The following is a 19,545-nucleotide window of genomic DNA, read 5'->3' as shown; positions in this document are numbered from 1 at the left end:
TCAGTCCAGTTTTTGGTAATATTCAATTACTAATCATTCTTTCACATGTTACATTTGCATCTCTGGGCTTCGGCTCTTTGCATGAAACTCCCTTTCCGCCTTTGGTGCCTGGCAAAATTCTGTTTACCCAGGACTCTGCTTGGGCAGCCGCTGCAGGAAGAAAGGCTTCTCTGGACTCCATCATTGTCTGAAATGTCCTCAGTCTGTCCTCCCAGAGCAGCCTCTCATAGCAGTTTCCCAATGTTTTACCCCTTTCCATTTTATATTTAAACGACCTGTTTGTCCACCTCTCACACTAACAATGTAAGCTGGGAGAGGCGGATCAGATCACAGGTCCATAGATCAATACCTGGCTTGGAAGATTTTGTTTTATTTAAATGAACTGACCTGACTTTCTTCTGGTTGGTTTTGTTCTGAGGCCCCGTCACTGAGCTCAGTCTCTTATCTCAGAAGTTGAAGGTCCCCCTGGAGCCAGCTGTGAAGTTCCCAGAGCACTAGAAACACCACGGTCATTTAACTACAGAGTGGGCGACCCTGTGTCTGCATCCCAAACGGCAAGGTCCAGGGCAGGAGCAGGAGCAGGACAATGGAGGCTGCCCAGTCCAGATGCTTGTTTCTGGTTTTTCTCTTCACATGCCAGCTGTCCCCAGAAGCTGCCGCAGAAGGCCAGGAACCCTCAGGTGAAAGAAAAGAGCGCTTCGGTGACCGTGGGGTGAAGGAGCTGTCAGAAGAAGGGAAGGGAACTTGGTCGCATTCTGGGTATTCCTCCTCCAAACCTAGAAAACTTTCCAGGAAATCTGGATAAAGATCTGCCTGGCCTAGTGGAGAAGAGGGAGGTCTGGCGTTAGCCTTCAGAAATAGGCTATCATGTGGGGTCACCCTCCACACGTTAGCCAAAAGGTAAAGCCTTGGAATGGTAACTGCACCCCTCAATCTCTTTGTCCTTAGTTTAGAGAGAAAAAGTAGAGGTGCTCTCATTATTTAGAGCTGCTTCTCTACTCAGTACCCCCAAACCTCCTACTTCTCTCTGACTCTCCCCCGCCCTCCTCTGTCTCTGTCTAGATGGTTCCAGTGCTTCCCAGAAACCCGTGCAACTCACAGATGTCCCAGCTGCCATGGAATTCATCGCTGCCGCTGAGGTGGCTGTCATAGGCTTCTTCCAGGTTTGTCCGGATACCCCACCTGCCATTCCTCCAAAGAACCAGAAATATCCTACCTTCAGGGAGCCACGTTTGTCCCCTGCTGGCCAGAGGACACTGCTTTAGAAGCCAAAGGGCACCGAGTCGGCTTTTAACTTGTCAGTCAAGAGCTCTCAGCTTCTAGACATTGCCAGTCTCTGAACTATGTTTTTCTTACATTTGCTTCAAGAGTTCTCATGCTGCTGACTGGGTCTCCCCATCTATAGATGCTTTGAAGCTTCAGTCAGCATCTGAATTCCTGAGGCATGGGTCAGAGTAAACCCAACTCCTATCATCTAGGCAACACATTAGTCAACAGCTTCCTCCATTCTGAAGCTCCTTACTAAGTAGGTAGTCCCTCGTTCTTCTTTCTCTTTGTTTGCTCTGAAATGTCGTATACAGAAGGTGTTAGCCTCCATCTTCCAGACTGACTGTCTGACTAATAAAAGCAGCCGTAATGAGAGGGCATCATTCCAGCATTTCCCTTTTTCTTGGAGGTAACATCTGGTGATCCTCACAGATGATCAAGCCCCTACTCGAGACTTGCAGACCTTCTTGTCTGCTTCCATTCATTAATTCCAACTCACCATCGCCCTGTCTATTCTGTGTACACAGATGAAAATAGCCTGTGTGAGATGTAAGTGGAGGAGGAAGATGAGGAGGAGCAAATTTTTCAGTGATGAAAGATCTGAGCTGTAGACAAAAGCAGCCGCAGGGACGGAGTGGTGAGAAAGTGGAACTGGAGGAGGGTGCAATAACTTAAATGGCCACCAGGTGTCGTTATTTGATCCGTGAGCAATTTCATTTTAGGGAGCCGAACAAAAAAGAGGAAGCCTTGATTAACAGCTGTTCATACCCTCGAATGATCTCCACACATCCTTGGAATGATCAAGGCGCCAACTCCCTCTGCTTGACCCCAGATGCAAGGCTAACCAAGATCTTTTCTCTCTGCAAATCTCTTCCCCCAGCCAGAGAGATGTCCGGAAAGAATACAGAAGCACTCCTGTTTATTGCCTGGAGTGGCTGTGGGCAAGGTCTGTGACAGCAGGGAGATAAGACCAGCTCGCTATAGAAGGGCTGCTGTCAACACTCAGAAGAGGCTTCCCTGCTCCCTCCTGCAGGCCTGGGTTCTAGAGCTGGAACAATGCATGAGTCGTGTCTTCATGGCTCACGAACAGTGCAACGAGAACTATTTGCTCACATCCTCCACAAGCCTTTGTTGCTAAACCTTCAACTTAAACTTCTTATATATATTTTTTCTTTTTTTGGTCTTTTTGACAGCACATATTTCTTATTTTTGCATTTCTTCTTTCCTCCACAAATTATTCCCCAAATATTTGCCTTCTTTTGGTATATCAGTGACAGGGCAGCCCAACTCTGCAGGTCTCTATGATTTTGAGTCCCCTCTCAGCTACTAATAAGCTGAACGTTCTATGGTAAAGCCAGACAGGAGTCCCAGGATTAGCCACAATTTTGTAGTTACCTATTAACCCACCCAGCCTGGAAAATTCAACAACGTTGCTGCGGATTTAGCCCACATTTTTAGAGGTCGATTTGTCTGACTGGACACTATGATTTCTGATATAAGTGAGTATATTTCTTTGCCCTAGTCTGTTTCTACATCTCTCTCCTCCAAAAATAACCTCTGTGGGGTTTTTTTCCCCCTCTTGTTTTAGGATTTAGAAGTACCAGCAGTATCCATATTCCACAGTACAGTGCAAAATTTCCAAGACGTGTCATTTGGAATCAGCACTGCCCCGGAGGTTCTGGCCCACTACAACGTCACTGGCAGCGCCATTTCCCTCTTTCGTCTGGTAAGTCTGGTGGGCAGCTCCGATCTTCTCCCAGTTTTACCTTAAGTCGTGCATACACAAACTTGTGAGACCAGAAAGGAGTCTCGGTCTTCAGCATGAATGGTGACACCAGAGTTGAGGACTGTGGTGATGACAATGTTGTCATGATATGGAAAGAGGCCAGGAGATGAGCTTTATAGCCCTGCTTTGTCTCTGACCAGCCATGCGACATGAGCAGGTCACTGACCATTTCTTGGCTTCAGTTCTCTCATCTCTAAAATAAAAGGATTTGACCATATCATCTGTAAGGTCATCCTGAGCTCTAAAATTTTATATTTTTATGTCTTTGAGAGTTCACTTACATGTATCGAACCTGTGTTAAACAACCACGGTGTGCCCTCTGCAAGATATCGATAATAAAAACACACTGAGTAAATTCTCCCTGCTCATAGATCTTAAAATGTAGTAGAGATTGTAAACATAATATACAAGTATCTATAACACAAAGAGCACCACTACAGATAAAATATTACAAGGGTTCAAATGATAAAAGCAGGGTAAGAATTATGACCAAAAAAATAATAATAATTATGGAGGACACGAACTGAACTGGGATTTAAAAAAAAGATAAAACTTGAACAAAATAGAGAAGAATTTATGGCCAAAGTTGGGAGAGAAAATTAAACTTAGGAAACAGTGTTCAGGCCAACTTGACTGGATCTCAGAGAACATGTTTTGGGCAAATGAACATGACAGAGAAGTTTATTGGATCCACATTGTAGAGAAATTTGAATACCAGCTCAATGGGTTTGCACTTCAGTTCGTTGGCACTGGACAGCCCCTCAGGACTTCAGATCCGGGGAATAACATGAACAGAAATGTGTTTTTGCAAGATTATTTTGGCAACAATGATTAGGATGGATTCTTAGGCAAAAAGACAAGCATAGAGAAAACTTTTGTTAGGCTGACAAAATAAACAGATCATCGACTAAGGATCTTTGGTAGAAAGTGAGGAAAAGGCAGGTCCTGCAAGGATTAGATATCAAAATTATGAAAAGGAGGTGAAGTTTAAAGCCAGGGGACCTAGGAAGAGTGAGTGCATAACAGAAATAGGGATTTCTGATGCTTGAGTTGGCTTTGAGTTTGTATTATTGGTAGAATATCAAGGTGAAGATGACCAGGATCCACTTAAAATGGGAAACTGAGCAAAAGTTAAAGTTTTAAGATTTCTGGACTCAATGTCCTTCCCTCTCTCACCTCCATCCTGTCTGTCTCTTATACTTCTCATCCAAACCTCTTTTAAATGGATTTTATATTCAGTGCCTCCAACCTTCCTTAAGCCCTTAAATATATTCCTATCTAGTTTATGTATCACTCCATCAAGTCTGCTTTCATCCAGGTCGGTGTGGCTTCCAGATTTCCAAATCCAATGTACACTGTTTAGGTCTTGTTTTAGGTCTCCGCCGTATTTGACATCGTTGGCTACTCTTTTCTCTTTAATATTCTGTCTTCCCTTGACCCAGGAGCCTGCTTTTCCTGGTCCTTCTTCTCCTTTAGTCTCCTTGGGACCCTCTCTTCCTCCATCCACACTGCTGTCTGACTCAAGGCTCTTCTCAGTCGAGGTTATAGAATCCATGCTCCCTGGAAGCAAAGACTGATCTGTTCACTACTTCAACCACTGAGCATTTAAAAGTGCCTGCCACGCAGCAGGTACTCCAGAAGCAGGTCTGTTGAATAAATAAATATGTAAATGAACCATTTTTTACTTTTTAAAAAAGACTTTATTCACATAGAGAGGTTTTAGGTTCAGAGCAAAATTGAGAGAGAGATAACAGAGACTCCCCATGGCTCTCCTGCCCCCACGTCCGTAACTTCCCCAACCATCCACACCCCTCACTCGAGTGGTCCATCTGCCACAATCGATGAAACTACATCGAAACATCAAACTCACCCAGACTATGTTTGTTGAGGGTTTGGAGTGTTTTACTCTAGCCTGGAACTCTCTCATGATTCAAATGTTTGCTGGATGGAACTATTTGAATACCTTCGGAAGCTAAGACTACAGTCTTAACTTAGCCAAAGCTGTTTGTCGTCTCGACCTGCTGGATGCTGTTCCTCCCTCTAAAGCACAATTTTCTTGAATGGCTGTGTTCGTTCAGTCTCTAACTTTACCAGTTGCACCTCCTACCTTACTGAGCGCACATTCTCCTCCCCTCCTCCTGTCTTACTCCTCACTTAGACTCTTAGCATCTTTGGCATAAACGTTTTTAATACCTTCTTAATAAATCTCCCTGTACTAGCTCTTACCCAGTCCCTAGACTGGTATCACAATGATGGGTTTAAAATGGAATTTGACCATGACACCTCCTTCTTAGAAAGCCTTCAATAGTCACCATTTCTTACAAGAAAAAAATCTAGATATTTAGACAAGTAGGTTTTATGACCTGGCCACTTACTACCTGTTTCTCCATTCCCTTTTCTAGCTCTACCCTCTCAATACCCAACTATACACCGTGTGATAATGCAGTTCCACCATTCCACACAGGTTGTGTCTCTGCCTAAAATGCCAACACGCTCAGGGCCCCTCTCACTTAGCCTCAGCCAGCTGACTCCTCTTATTCCAGTGAATCAGTGCATACACCCTACCTTCAAGCACTCTCCCTGGAGTCTCCAAATTGGCCTGACTATTCCTCTACACGTCCATGCCTGTTTTCATTCACCCCCTTGTAATACATGTCGTGTATTTCTGTGTCTGTCTCACCTTTAACTGTACTAGACCATGGGTGGGAACCATGATGTATTCATCTCTGTATTCCAAACATGTCCAATATGTCTCTGGTACCCAGAAGACACAGGAAGTGAGGAACTGACTCACCTCCAAAATATGTCTGAAGGTGCATGGGTCCCTTCAGTAATTCTTCCCTCAGCTGGACAGCAGTGGCAGGTGAAATGCATTGTGAGATAGGATTAAGTCAAATTCTTTGAAAAGCTTTGGTAAGAAAGATAAAGAAGGATACACTGATGCCTTTCATGGTGCTGTTGAACTATTTGTAGCAACCTTTCAATACAAAAATGCTAGTTAGCTACAGGTCCACAAGAACCTCCTCCCCAGTTTGTTTATAGATCTTATGAAAGCCTGATTTAAAAGTCTTATACCACCTACATGCACATGGGGGCAAGAAAAACAAATGCTGCTGCTTCCAATGTCTTCTACAGGCTTTACAACCTCCGATGGGCGTGTTAACTTTGTTTACAAGTCGTTCTTCACAAAGCCCTGTTGATGACTTCCCAGGGCTGCTCGCTTTCCTTCAGAATCTGTTTTCTGTTTCCCACTAGTCACAGACCTACTCTGGAGGAACTCCTGGGGCCTCTGTGGACACCAAAACCAAGCACACACGGGTTCCTGCCCCACTCCACTGGCAGGTCTGGGAGAGGTCCTGCTTATGCAGTGACAGCTTTCAGATAAACATTTTTTTCTCAGTTTACACTTTAAAAAAATTCAGTCCAAATTTTCATAGGTTTATTTGTCAGGAGTTTGGAATAAACTTTTTTTTTTTGAAAGAAGAACATCAACCAAGACTGTTTTTCTCTTTTCCACTGGGAGACGTGACTCAGTTGCAAATTTTCTGGTACCTACTTTCATCTGAGAGCTATGATTTCTTCTGTTTGTTTTTGTGCCAAATTGATGATAGGCATTGTGTCAGGTTTTCCAATATTCTACCAGTTAATTCTCATAAGAATCTGATGAAATAATGATCCCTGCGTTATCAATAAGGAAACCAAACTTCCATAAGGTACATTCAGTTGCCCAGAGTCTCACAGCTACAGAGTAACAGACATCTGATTCATACCCAGCATTGCCAGCTCCAGAGCACACCATTTCTACTACACTAGTGACTCTCTACAGTGCTTAACCCTGAAGAAAACCTTTGTTTTTACTCCTAGATTCTGTCTACTCAAATGTCTCTCATTCTAAAACCTTTAAAAAAAAATACACACTTTCTCCTAAATCATTTCTCTATCTCCCTGGCGCTATTTAATCAAACCCTAGGATTATTTCTCAAGATTTAATGTAGGCATTACAAATTTTGGCAAGGAAATTTCAGAATTTGGACATATTTCAAGATAAGTTGAAATAATAAGTAGAAATTATGACAGGATACACTGAGTTGACAGTTATGCTGGAGCAAGAAGACAGCAAATCCCCTCCAAAACAGTGCAGACCAACTAGATAAACGTGATCAGGAAACATTTAACCAAAGTGGAGCACTAGGAGGTTGGGTATGACAATCTGTTTGAGGACACAGCCTGTCTGCTGTGACAGTGACAGTAGGAGGGCCCTCCATGCTCTCAGCAGGATTCTCACTGTTGCCCTAACAGAGATGTGATCCTGGGCTCAGCAAACCTTGAGCCTGTCCTAAAATGGCACTTCAGATATTATTTGAATATCTACCCAGTGTTGAGTATTCTCAATCACTTTTAGTTTAAGAAATATAAGTAGCCTAACTTTGACCCGGTGGGGTAGTAATGGAAACACAGGAGAGACGCTCGTTCATTCCTTTCACGATTTTTCATTGGATACTTGCCATGAGAAATGCACCTTGCCAAGCCAAGAGAATCAGAAGGACCCAGTGCATACAAATAAGCTGATAAGGAATTCAAGAAGTACAAATTTTAAAATATTTTTCTAAAGTAGATATTTACCAAATATATGATATGCTGAGCAGCTTATAAAAACAAACCCACAGACACCAGGGCATTTGTTTAACAAATAATTTCGCAGTGTCATCCAAGAAATTTAATATTGCAACTGTGGTGTAAACTAAGACAACTTTGATACGCTTTATGAAGAGCTGGGTTGTTCATTAGAGAAACCTATTGGAATTCAAAGGAATACTGCTGAAATACTAATAAACAGAAAAGGAATGAGTGAGTAAATCCATTGGTATGATACAGTGTCTGAAACATAAAACACTCCACACCAGACACTCTTGGGGAACCTCAAAATTACACTGTAAGGTAGCAACCCTTCTGGTTTATGGTTTCTGTTTTTCTTCTGGTGTCTCTTTTCTTGGGGAGAAAAGGAATATGATTTTTCAAGTAAAATTCTTTCCCCAAACTGGAAAAATACATAATTTTCCCCCCACTCTTGGTTCCAGGGCTGGATTTTCTTTCCAGTGCCTTATGCAAATAGATCTCTTTACAGGGGGGAGATTTCCTGTTCAAATGTTGTTTCCAGGAACCCTACACATGAACGTTCCAGATTTTTATTGGTTTAAGAAATAGTGAAATAATCAGGCATCTTTGGTTCAAAAAAGCACAGCAAACTGGAGAGGCTTCAGGAGGGTGGTTTTTATCAAAGCTCTTTGCCTCTTAGAGAATGTTATCACCGCTTACCATCCTCTGCCTCCAATATACTGCATTCCTTAAGTCCAGAAACACCTGGAGTAGCTGGCGTTTCCTGTTATCCCTGTTCTGGGAAACAGGAGGGACTGCCTGGAAAAGGGAGGAGAAAGGGAGGAGCTTCTGGCCCAGAGTACAGCTCGGTCAGCTGCAGCACAGGCACCAGGCCTTCAAATTTCTAGAAAAATAATCAGCACGTATTTAGACATCTTAAATATCAAAAGGACCCTGATTGTGACTGTATTGATTGATGATTGCACAATTCGCAAAGCCTTCTAAAGGACACATGCCAGGTGGCAAAGCAGGCCCTAAGCAGCTTTAAAGCTCCCCTGTGCTGGCTTCTGGTCTGTCCTCACCCTACTGACTGCAGGACGGGGATGGGAGCAGGGAGGGCAAGGACCCCATCGAGGAAGACTTTTCCTCCTCCTTTCATATTTCTGCCCCAGGCTTTCTACTCCAACTGTGTGAATTTTAAAACAATTAAATACGCAAAGGTAGTTCACATTTTAAAACATCCTGTGGTTTTGAGGAATTTTTTTCTCCAAAATGCTTTTTCTGAATTACAAATATTTTCTGTACCTCAGCTTTGGCATATTTTATAAGTTTGAGTTGTGAAAAACCGTCATAAAATAAAGTGATTAAATTGCCATCTGAGTGTCAGCACTTCTGTGCCTCAGTGCCTAACATACAGCAAGCACTCAACACATAATTCAACGCAAATGGATTATGAGGTAGACCCAGATATAACGAGATCTATTCAGAATTAATAAAATTAACCATAAAGAGGGCACTGGGCTTCTTGGAGGTTCATATTGCTTTTAACTAACCCAATGAGAGACCACCCTGAACAAAGGAAGAGAAAGTTTCCATGGGGATGACAATGTTGAGCAATCTTGGATTCTTACTGTTTAGTGGCTATAATTTACCTCTGCCTGAATTCCCTCCTGCAAAAACTTAAATGAGATTTACCTCTGACTTTGCTAGGTAGACTGGGAGAAAGTATCTTGGGGGTAAAATGATGGCTGTAATCTGGGGCAAGATCTGACTGGGTAGGACGCATATGAGATAGCACATGTAAGGGAAAGGGGATGAGAAGGTGTTCAAGGATTGGTGGTCCATGGGTCTCTAAAGTGATCCAAATTATTTTAGGAAGCAGAATTGTTCAGGAGCCAGCCCTGATCATTTTATCTGTAGGCTTAGTTGCTATGGTGACGGAAATATTGTATTATGTCTTTACGGGCTTGAAGAGATGGAAGTGGGGAGTGGGAAACTCTGGGAACAGTGTTTGGCAGCATGACGTCCGATCTCTATCATATCTGAGTATCATGGAAAGGTAGTTCTAAAATGCAAACCTGGAATAACAGACCAGGTAACTAGACAACCCCTTCCACTAAAGTTATATATATTTATTTTTAAGATGAGCAAAAAATTATTTAAAAAAAAAAAAGGTATTGGAGAACTAGCAAGAGAAGGAAAAACATCTAGACTAAGATCTATAATAAAATGGAAACCCGAAAAGATGAACCCTTTATTGGGACTGCTTTCCACCTGGCTGGCTTAGCCAGTCCTAGAAGAAGCAGCAGAGAGGTTGAGAGGTTTATTAGCATGTTTGAGATCAAGGAAATATAAATGTAAATGTCGGAGTCCAGGGCCCACAAGGTAAATCTAGTTAAACCCCCTTTTTCACTTTGAACCCTGAAGAGCAATACCTGAAAATTAAGGATGCACCGTAAGCCGATCAGCCCTCCCCAGGGCTGCCACACAGATCCAGGTCATCTCAGTCCCTGAAATTGCATCCAGGCGATCATATATGAATATACACATGCATGTACATATTACATACACCTACACACATACATGATATATATATATTATCAAAAATCAAAACTCCCAGTCCTGGATACATGCTCAACAGGCACAGAGGCCTGAGTACCAAGACACGTGAACAAGAGTGTTCACTGCAGCATTATCTTAATAACCAGAAACTGGGAAAACCTAAATATCCATCCATAGTAAAATGACTAGCTGTTTTGCACTGTTACACAACGGGGTATCACACAGCAAGGGAAATGAACAAACTGTAGCTAAATGCAACAACGTGGATGACTCTCACACACAAACCTTTGAGCAAAAGAGATCAGCCACACACACAGAAAATGTAGTTTGTCTCCATTTATGTCATGTTTAATAAAAGACGAGACTAAACTGTAATATTAAGAGATGCGTTTTTAAGTGGTAAAGCGATGAAGGAAAGGATGAAGATGGTCAACATAAATGTAGGATCATGATCACCTTTGGCAAAAAAAAAAAAAAAAAAAAAAAAAAAAAGGATGATGGATTAGAAGGGACCCCAGAGGGCTTCAGAAATTCTGGCATTTCCTGAGTGGTGGTGCCACAGTTGTTTGCTCTGTGATAATATACTGAGGTTTGTATTTTCTATTTTATGCTTTTCTCTGTAGGTGTGTTTTACATAAATAGAACTTTAATCTGATCCAGTAAAGGATGCATGTTGTAATACACACTGGTGATCCTTGCCCTCAGGGTAGAGTTTAACCTCTTGACCGTGGCTTCCAGGCTCTTTGCTCTGCTAGCCCGCTGCCCCTCTCTCCTGCCCACACTTAACATCTACTGCAACGGTCAAGCTAAACCAGCTGCAGCTTCTAACCCAGGGCAGCCTCGTCATTTTGCCTTTTTGTTCTTTATTTAGAACTCCCACCGCCATCCTCGTTCACCTGACCAAGCCCCAGCCACTTTTCGGGAGCTGCCTCTTCCTGGAAGCGTTTCCTCTCTTCCCGGGGTACCTGTGGGCCTGTGATTCCCCCGGGATGACACCTACCACTCTCTGTGGGACGTCTCTGTTTACTTCTCTGTCCCGCAGGACAGTGTGTTCCTCGAGGGCAGGAAACGTTTCCTATTTACCTTTCTGTCTTTGGATCTTTAGTTAGTGCCTGACGTGTGCTAAATAGTCCAGAAACATTTATCAAGGAATAAGGACAGAACAGTGACAATTTCATCCTTTTTGTGTCACCAGGTGGATAACGAACAACTGGATTTAAAGAGTAAGGACATTGAAAGCATGGACCTCCCCAAATTAAGCCGTTTCATTGAGAGCAACAACCTCCACTTGGTGACAGAGTACAACCCTATGGTAAATAGCCCCTGTCTCCAGATCCTGAAGTCCCCATGTCAGGGAGGGTCCTAGCCTTCATAGCAGACATCCTTTCCTGCAGGAGTTCTGGTCCTTTGGCCACTAATAAGAGTAACCACCATTAATTAAACAACTGGTTGTTTATGTTGCCATCCTTACTGCAACACTTAAGATCCCCAACAAAGGAAGAAACAGAAAAGGTAAGTAACATATCAACATGACTAGGAAGAAAGAGAGCCGGAGGGCAAAGTTCAGGTGACTAATTAAAAACTGCTGAGTTTTCCTGCCTGAGGGGGTTCAGTGAAGCCAATTCCAGTCCCAGCAACATCCTAGACCATGCTTCTCAAACAAGATTGCAAGCTCTCCGCAGCTGCAAAGATGCTGGAGGTCCATTCTTTCCTCTAAAGCATCGGTGACCAATACTTTTGTAAAACACAATAAAAGTAAATTGATAGACAAAAGGAATGTTTAAACACAAAGCCAACTGATCACATACTTGGGTGTCGCCGCAATGTAAAATTTCTAAGAAAGTTTTTATGCTTTTCTGTGCCTGCCTCCTGTCTGGTACCACCTGCATATGCCCAGACCCTCACAGGGTCTCAGGTTTCTCTCTGGGTTTGTCTTCCTCAGGGGTTGTATGCTGCCTGGAACCTGGGTTAAAGGTGCTGGTCCACCCGCTCATCTTCTGACCTTCTAACACTCTGCAACTTACAGGATTACTTTATATGTCCTGCCCTTTCCTTTTCCCAGCATGAATCATAGAATGATAGTGTTAACATCAGCTCAGTAATGCTATGCATTCTCCAATAACGGTACTTTACATGCATGTCATGGTGATTAGAACTTACAAAGCCGTTTCACACCATTTCCTCATTTAATACTCACGGTGATTCTTTCGAAGCAGAAAAGAGGAAAGTATTATGCCCATTTTATAGAGAACTCTCAAATTCCAAATGACATTCAAGATTTTGCAGAAGTAGAAAAGGCATCATTTAAGGCAGAAAATTTAACTGGTGATACATTAGCTCATGTTGTCCATTTCCGTTTTACTGGAGAGGAAACGGGAATTCAGAAAAGTAATGCCACTTCCTCACGGCCTGACTAGTAATTTGAGCTCCAGAGACAGCCCTAGCCACTTGTCCCTGCTTTTTTCTGGACTGGTCATTCTGAGTCCTGAGGTTTTTCCATTGGCCCACACATCCTTCAACAGAAAACACCCCTTTTCCTGTTGACTAAATTCCTGTCCACCTCTCACATCATGTTTGTCTCTGTGGAGTGGTGACTCTATTTCCACTTGTGCTAAGATTCCAAACACACCCCCCCCCCCCAGGGGTGTTGGCAGCAATAATTAAAAAGGCGTTTTTTTGCTAGGTCATCGTCATCATTCTGGTCATTGTGTCTATAGAGCTGCCAGGAGTGCACGTGGGATCAGAAAAGATGACCTTACGGTCCTGGTCCCTGAGTTTATGGCTCGGGTCCTAGAATTCTGCAGGTAACTAGGGCAGAGGCAGGAACTAGCCTTCCTGAATTCTGATGCCTGGTCCATCTCTTATCTTACAGAACAATGACACATTTTGTTAAGTTCCACGTTAGTAGTGAAGGCAAATCATGTCAAGAAGAAATTAGGTCAGGATTTCTTTAGAGAAGCCAATTCAACTTTTATTGTGAACTTTTCAGTTCCCCAAAGCAGTGCTTTTCTCTTTCAGAGGCCTGCCCACACTCCTGTAGTTATTCCTCGGCTGTTGCTGGTGCTGAGGTTTGTGCCAGAAGCAACTGGGCAGAAATTCACAGCCATGTAGTCAGCCTCCTGTGTGCCTGTAACACACACACTCAGTACTTGGCTTCAAGGTGAAAATCCTACTCTGTGTTTCAGGATTAAACTAATCACTTCTGCTGGGTCCAATCCCTTCTGCTAAGACAACTATATCTTTTGAGTCTTTAGCTTTGATTTCTTGACTCTTCCCAAGATTTATCCTCCCACTCTGCTCTAGGAAGGTAGATGCATGCTCTAAATTTAAGTAGCAGGGTCATCCAATCTCCCAAATTTAAAATCTAAAAACTGGTTTGAAACTCCAAGGGGGAAGTTAGGGGAAAGAACTCATTGGACCCTCCTTGCCTACATGTTGGCCAGTAGAGCTGGAAAATCGCTACGGAGTAGTGAGTAGCTTCTGGAAGGATCCTGCCTAGTCACTCCCCTTCCACCATCTGGGGACTCTGCCCAAAGTATCGTTAACCCACCATAATCTCTCTTCCCATGCACATGTTAGTTTTACAGCAATGCTTTCTGTACTTAGAAGGGAGAGGTGAAAAGGAATGGGATTTGTTTAAAGTAAGAGACACTTGCAGCACTAATGAAGGGAGCAGTGCCCTAGTTCAGGCTCCCTCTTCCCTCCTCCCTTGGGTCACAGCTGCCCCCTCCCCTCCATCACGACAACTTCATGGGGAATCATCACCTCTAATCAGCCAAAAGGGGCCAACGCTTCTGGTCTCCTGAAGAGCTTACCTTCTTGCTGACCTGCGGTAGACTGATTCAACCATGCTCTGGGTTGATTTGCTTTAGAAGAGGTTTTGCAATCAGCTATGAATGAGGCAGTACGTCCTGATGGTTAAGAGCGTGGACACCGGCGCCACACTGCCTGCTGTGGATCCCAGCTCACCACTTACGGAAATTTAGGAGATTTTGTGCCTCGATTTCTTCATGTTTTCATAAAACTGGGGCTTTGGGGATTAAATTAGCTAGTATATGGGAGGCCCCAAAAACGCCCAACACACAGTTAAGCACTCAAAATTATGCACAATTAACATGCAGTCAAAGGCCACATTTTAAGTGCATCTGGCTGTTCTTCCAACATGAATAGGAGTTGAAAAAAGTGACTAAAATGTTACCTGGTGTCTTTGTTGCCTACTGATGCATAACAGCTCACTCCAGAATTTAACAGCTGAAAACAGTGATAGTGGATGATCTCACACAGTTTCTGTGGGTCAACTATTTGGGGGTGGCTGGGGCTTGGCACTTCTGATCTGGGGGCCCTTGTAAGGTTGCAAGCATTGGTCAGGGAGGCAGTCAGCTAAAGTTTTGAAGATCTGCTTCCAAGATGGCTCAGTCAGTGCTGGCTGTTAGCAGGAGGCCTTAGCTCCTTGCTGTGTGAATGTGCACACAGGGCTGCTTGAGTGCCTAATACGAGAGAGTTCAGTGATACAAGAGAGAGCAAGGCAGAGCTACTTTGTCTCCTGTGACCCAACCTTGGAAGCCACTCTCCATCATCACTGCAGTACCCCTTTGGTTACTCAGCTCAGCCCTGTTCAGTGTGGGGAGGAGGGACCCACCCAGTTGCATGCAAACCAGAGGGTGAGACGTGTTAAGAGCCATCTCGGAGGCCAGTTGCCATCTGTGCTGTGGATGGACAGCTCTGGTGTACGTTCCACGGAACCTGTTCACTGGGTTGCCATTGATTTTTTTTTTTTTTACCTCTTTCCCTCTTTCATCCCACTACAATACATTTCAACTTGCCAGACGGCAATTGGCCTGTTTAAGAGTAAGATTCAGATTCATCTTCTACTGGTGATGAATAAGGGATCCCCAGAGTATGAAGAAAGCTTGTACAAATACCAGGAGGCGGCTAAGCTCTTCCAGGGGAAGGTAAGTCTGGACTGGGAGACACCCTTTGGCAAACTCAGCACCAGGACACTAGAAAGAGGAGGATGGGGCCAGGGAGGTGAGATAAATAGGAAAGATAAGTACAGTTAGGAGGTAACAAAGTGAGAAGTGGGGCAGCGTACATCACATTACTCTGATTTAAAACTCAAGACATGTTTTACACTAGTAAAGATGTATCTAATCATATCTTCCATTAGCAGTAAGTCTGTTTCTTTTTTTAAGTATTGATTGGTGGAGAGAAAATAGAGACCCAAAGATACTGAAAATAAAAATCATCTATTAATCGCAGTTTCCCTGCTCCTTGCCATTATCTCTCAAAGTTTTAGAACTCAGGGCTTATTTCTCACATGAAACACGTCTCACGTACATGGTGCCTACTGGATAATAAATATTTCTTTCTTTCCCGTCTCTACTTTGTATGTCTGCTTGATATCACTGAAATAGTAAAACTTCAACCACTCTAAGGCTTCTGAATTGAACTAGAAGCCTGTTCAGTGATGAGAGCTATCTGGTAATAAAATAAGCCAGCCTTTAAGTGGTTGTTTCCCTAACACTGGAGGTTGTCAGGGTTACCAAATGTAGATGATCCTCTAATTAGAATATTATCAAGAAGGTTTCCAATCTGGGTAGAAAGTTTGATTTAATAATATAAAATAGTTAACAGTTATCAATCACTTACTGTATGCTAAAAACTGTACCAGAAATATTAAATCCATTCTCTCGTTTAGTCTCCCCCAACAAAAGCCCATTTTTCTAATAAGAACACTAAGTCTCAGAGAGGCTGAGTAATGTGCCTGAAGTCACACAGCTAGAAAATACTAGAGGCAACATTGAGAATGAATTCTCCCCTTTTAGCCATTAGGTCATATTTTCTCCCTTAGCTACTCACTAAAGTCTCCTCCAATTCTATGTTAAATAAACTTGATCAAAGGGTTAATAAACCAAAGCGATGAAAAATAAGAAGAAATTCAGTTGAGATTGAAATTGTGTGGCACAGACCATGAAGTCAATCGGTATAAACTGAAACAATTACAAGGTGTCTCTTTCTCCCCAGGACCTCAGTGAGATCTTTCTCTTTTAAACTTCTCCAATTGCAGATTCTTTTCGTTCTGGTGGACAGTGGTGTGAAGGAAAATAGGAAGGTGATATCATTTTTCAAACTAAAGAATTCCCAGCTGCCTGCTTTGGCGATTTACCAGACCCTGGATGATGTATGGGATACACTGCCCATAACAGAAGTGTCAGTTGAGCACGTGCAAAACTTCTGCGATGGATTCCTGAAGGGGAAGAGGCTGGTAAGTGAGAGACTACAGGTAAAGCAAGTTGAGTTTGTCCTCCTTTCTCTGTCCCTTTAATACCCTGTTGAATAAAAATTCTTTGGCCTCCACTGGATTTGGTTAGGAGTAAAAGGATAGGAAAATATGGTGGTCAGAGTTGGGATGCTTTTTAGGATGTAGTCATGGGACCAGAACTAAAGGAGCATTTTTGGACAGGTCTTGAAGCTTCAAAGGAGCTGAATTTTAGATTTGATGCTTCTGTGTATTGTATCAATGGGAAACAAGTCAAATTCCACATAAGGATTTCATGAGATAAAAATTACAGATGGATGTAGGACTTTCAGGAGGAATTAAATAGCCCAATTTGCTAATCTCAGAGCTCAAAAACAAGAGTGGACTCCAAATCTAAATATCTGTGTCATGATGTTTTTCAGAGAGAAAATCGTGAATCAGAAGAAAAGACTTCAAAGGTGGAACTTTAATTTCTCCCTGGTTCTTCTGCGTACTACCATGCATCTACTTTCTGCCAAAAAAAGGATTAACGCAGACCTCAGAGACACTAAACAACAGGATTACCAGGTTTTACATACACACACACACACACACACACACACACACACACACACATACGCACACATATATAGCTCCAATTTGTTCCTTAAAATCTCATTTACTCTCCTTGGGGTTTTGTTTGTTTGTTTTTTAATTTCCTATACCCTCTCAGTACCCGTCCAATTTTCTCTTATGCATTCACACTAAGTAGGTCCATACACTGTAATACATACCACTGGGTGAAAGCTTTAAGAGAAATACTGGGATACTATGAAGGGGCAACATTCCTGGAGGGAGACTGTTCTGATGTGTCATTAAACACTAAATTCATATACTGCACATGACTTACACACAGCCTCTTGTAGGGTTGCCCAAAGGTGGAGACTCTGCTTCCTGCATAGCATGTCCCTCTCTGAGTCAGGGGCAAGGACAAAAAGATGGTTTTAAACACCTTTCTGGAATTGTCTTTTTGCCAGAAATCAAATGATATTTTCCAGTCTCTGAACTCAGAAGAAACAGACCATGTCTCTGCTTGTTTAGCGTTCCTAACTCCCCATATAAATCAACAGCCACATAATAAATAAAAGGCAATAATGTTATAGGAAAAAAGACTGGCATCTCTTTGCAGACCAACCCTCTTGTAAATACCCCACTGCCCAACTCAGCAGTATGGACCTCACCCTTTGGTGCCCACTGTTTAGGGTCACGCCATGAGCCACTAATGTGTTATTGTTCCCTCTGTGGGTGGGGTGGGAGGTGGCAGAGACCATCCCGCAGGAGGACTGGTATCAACAAGGCAGAGGAGCTAGAAACTGAACTAGGTAAAAGGTTGGGGGATGGGTAGGAGGAGGGGTTCTCCTGGCCCTGGGGCGGGCTGCGGCTAAGTTTGGATTATGGCAGGTGAGGTGTGCAGTCCAGCCCACGCGGGACGGAGGGAGAGTTTGGCTGAGTGTCTCTGGCCCACAGGCTGTTACTGTCAACACACAGATGCTGCATTGTTCCCAGGAGGCCCTTGGCCCCAAAGGAAAGAGCGTAAGTGCTGAAGAGCTGAAAAACCACAGTGTATACCTAAGGACTGGGCCAAGTTGGGAACAGAGACTGAAAGACATAGTTGTTCCTTTCTGTGGGGAAAACTCACAGCCTCTGAGCTGGGAGTCAGCTGCTGGCATGGACTCTGTGAAAGCAGCTGTGTCCGGCACACCCCTCAGCAACAGGAGACCGTGGATTCTGGGAGAGCATCCCGTCCATCCCCAGGGCTTCTGAAAACCACCCAGACAGTCTCCTGCTTGAGGCTGAAAAATATTCCTGGGACAGGCGCATCCCAGAAGCCTCCCTTTGATGCTGCAAACCAGACCTTTTGACATTTACAGTCAGGAAATTCTTCCTGATATCCAGCTGAGGTCTGCTAGCCACACAAGCTTTCTTCTTACCTATAGGCCATGGAAATTCATAGCAGCTGCCAGTCACCATCTCTAAATGGTACCTTTAACTCCTTGCTGGTTGTTCTTAAGCCTGCTTATCCCTTCTCCAAACCCACAATCCAACCCTTTCACCTTTTTTTGTTTTTAATTTCCAAGTCATTTGATTTACTTTACTATTTTTCTCTCTTCCCTCTTTCTCAGCTTTCCCTCTTTCTTGCTTAAAATAACAGGATTCCAAACTATCGTGGGAATTTGGTAAATGCTAAAACATAAATTGCAATGAGCTACATTTTGTTCAATATTGGGTAAATTTTTCAATTATTTTACTTGAAGTCTTCCTCCCAGTAACTATGGTCAATACTGACCGCATAGGTCTTAATATTTTAAAGGGTTTTTTTAAATTAATTTTTTCATTTTTATACAATTTTTAAAGGTTATTTTCCATTTTCAGTTATTACCAGATATTGGCTATATTCTCTGTGTTGTACAATACATCCTTGAGCCTGTCTTACAACCAACAGTTTGTGTCTTACCCCCCCCCACCCCCATGTTGCCCCTCCCGCCTCCCCAATGGTAACCACTAGTTTGTTCTCTATAACTTTACAGTGTATTTTGCTATTTGATGATATTCAATACCAATTTTATTATACATTGTATTTTGTATGCTTTTTAAAAATCTTTATGGTAGTTAATTTAATTATTCCTTCTCAGTTTATGCTTCTCCAAAACTGAAAGATATTTTTTGCCTATCTTCCTGTTCTTTGCAGGGCACTTATGACTAAAGAATGGAACTTCTTTAGAAAGAAGAGATCTCTAAAAGTTCTCATTCATTCACTTAAGATCAGACTTAGTATTATAAACTTCTCTAATTTTTAGAGCTTCTCTGTCTTTGGATAATATCTTCCTAAGAGTCTATCTACATTTATTTCTCCAAGGCTACATTATTGTTGAAATATCTAGCTATATCACAGTTATTCCGCATTGTGGAGTCATTCTTTGCCCCTAGCTGCGAAGGCTGCCATATTTTTTCCTTAGAGTGTGAAGGAAGTGGTGATATTATGCAATAGAACTTTGTAAGAGCTGTTGGAAGGTTTGGAAGACTATGATAGCAGGAA

General features: G+C 42.8%; 1 protein-coding gene across 1 annotated transcript; it reads left to right on the top strand.

Annotated features, from left to right (window-relative positions):
* The first annotated feature begins 416 nt into the window (after positions 1-416).
* ERP27 (endoplasmic reticulum protein 27) lies at positions 417-17,618 on the top strand. The gene is made up of 7 exons (XM_010946471.3): positions 417-680; positions 1,063-1,163; positions 2,855-2,992; positions 11,406-11,522; positions 15,037-15,162; positions 16,278-16,475; positions 16,892-17,618. Exons 1-7 carry the CDS (start codon positions 587-589, stop codon positions 16,937-16,939), a joined length of 822 nt encoding a protein of 273 aa, XP_010944773.1. The 5' UTR covers positions 417-586; the 3' UTR covers positions 16,940-17,618.
* Positions 17,619-19,545: the final 1,927 nt, after the last annotated feature.

Source organism: Camelus bactrianus, chromosome 34 (assembly GCF_048773025.1).
Source record: "Camelus bactrianus isolate YW-2024 breed Bactrian camel chromosome 34, ASM4877302v1, whole genome shotgun sequence".
NCBI classification, from domain to species: Eukaryota; Metazoa; Chordata; class Mammalia; order Artiodactyla; family Camelidae; genus Camelus; species Camelus bactrianus.
The sequence above is the reverse complement of the archived record's forward strand: the minus strand, read 5'-3'. Positions and strand labels throughout refer to the sequence as shown.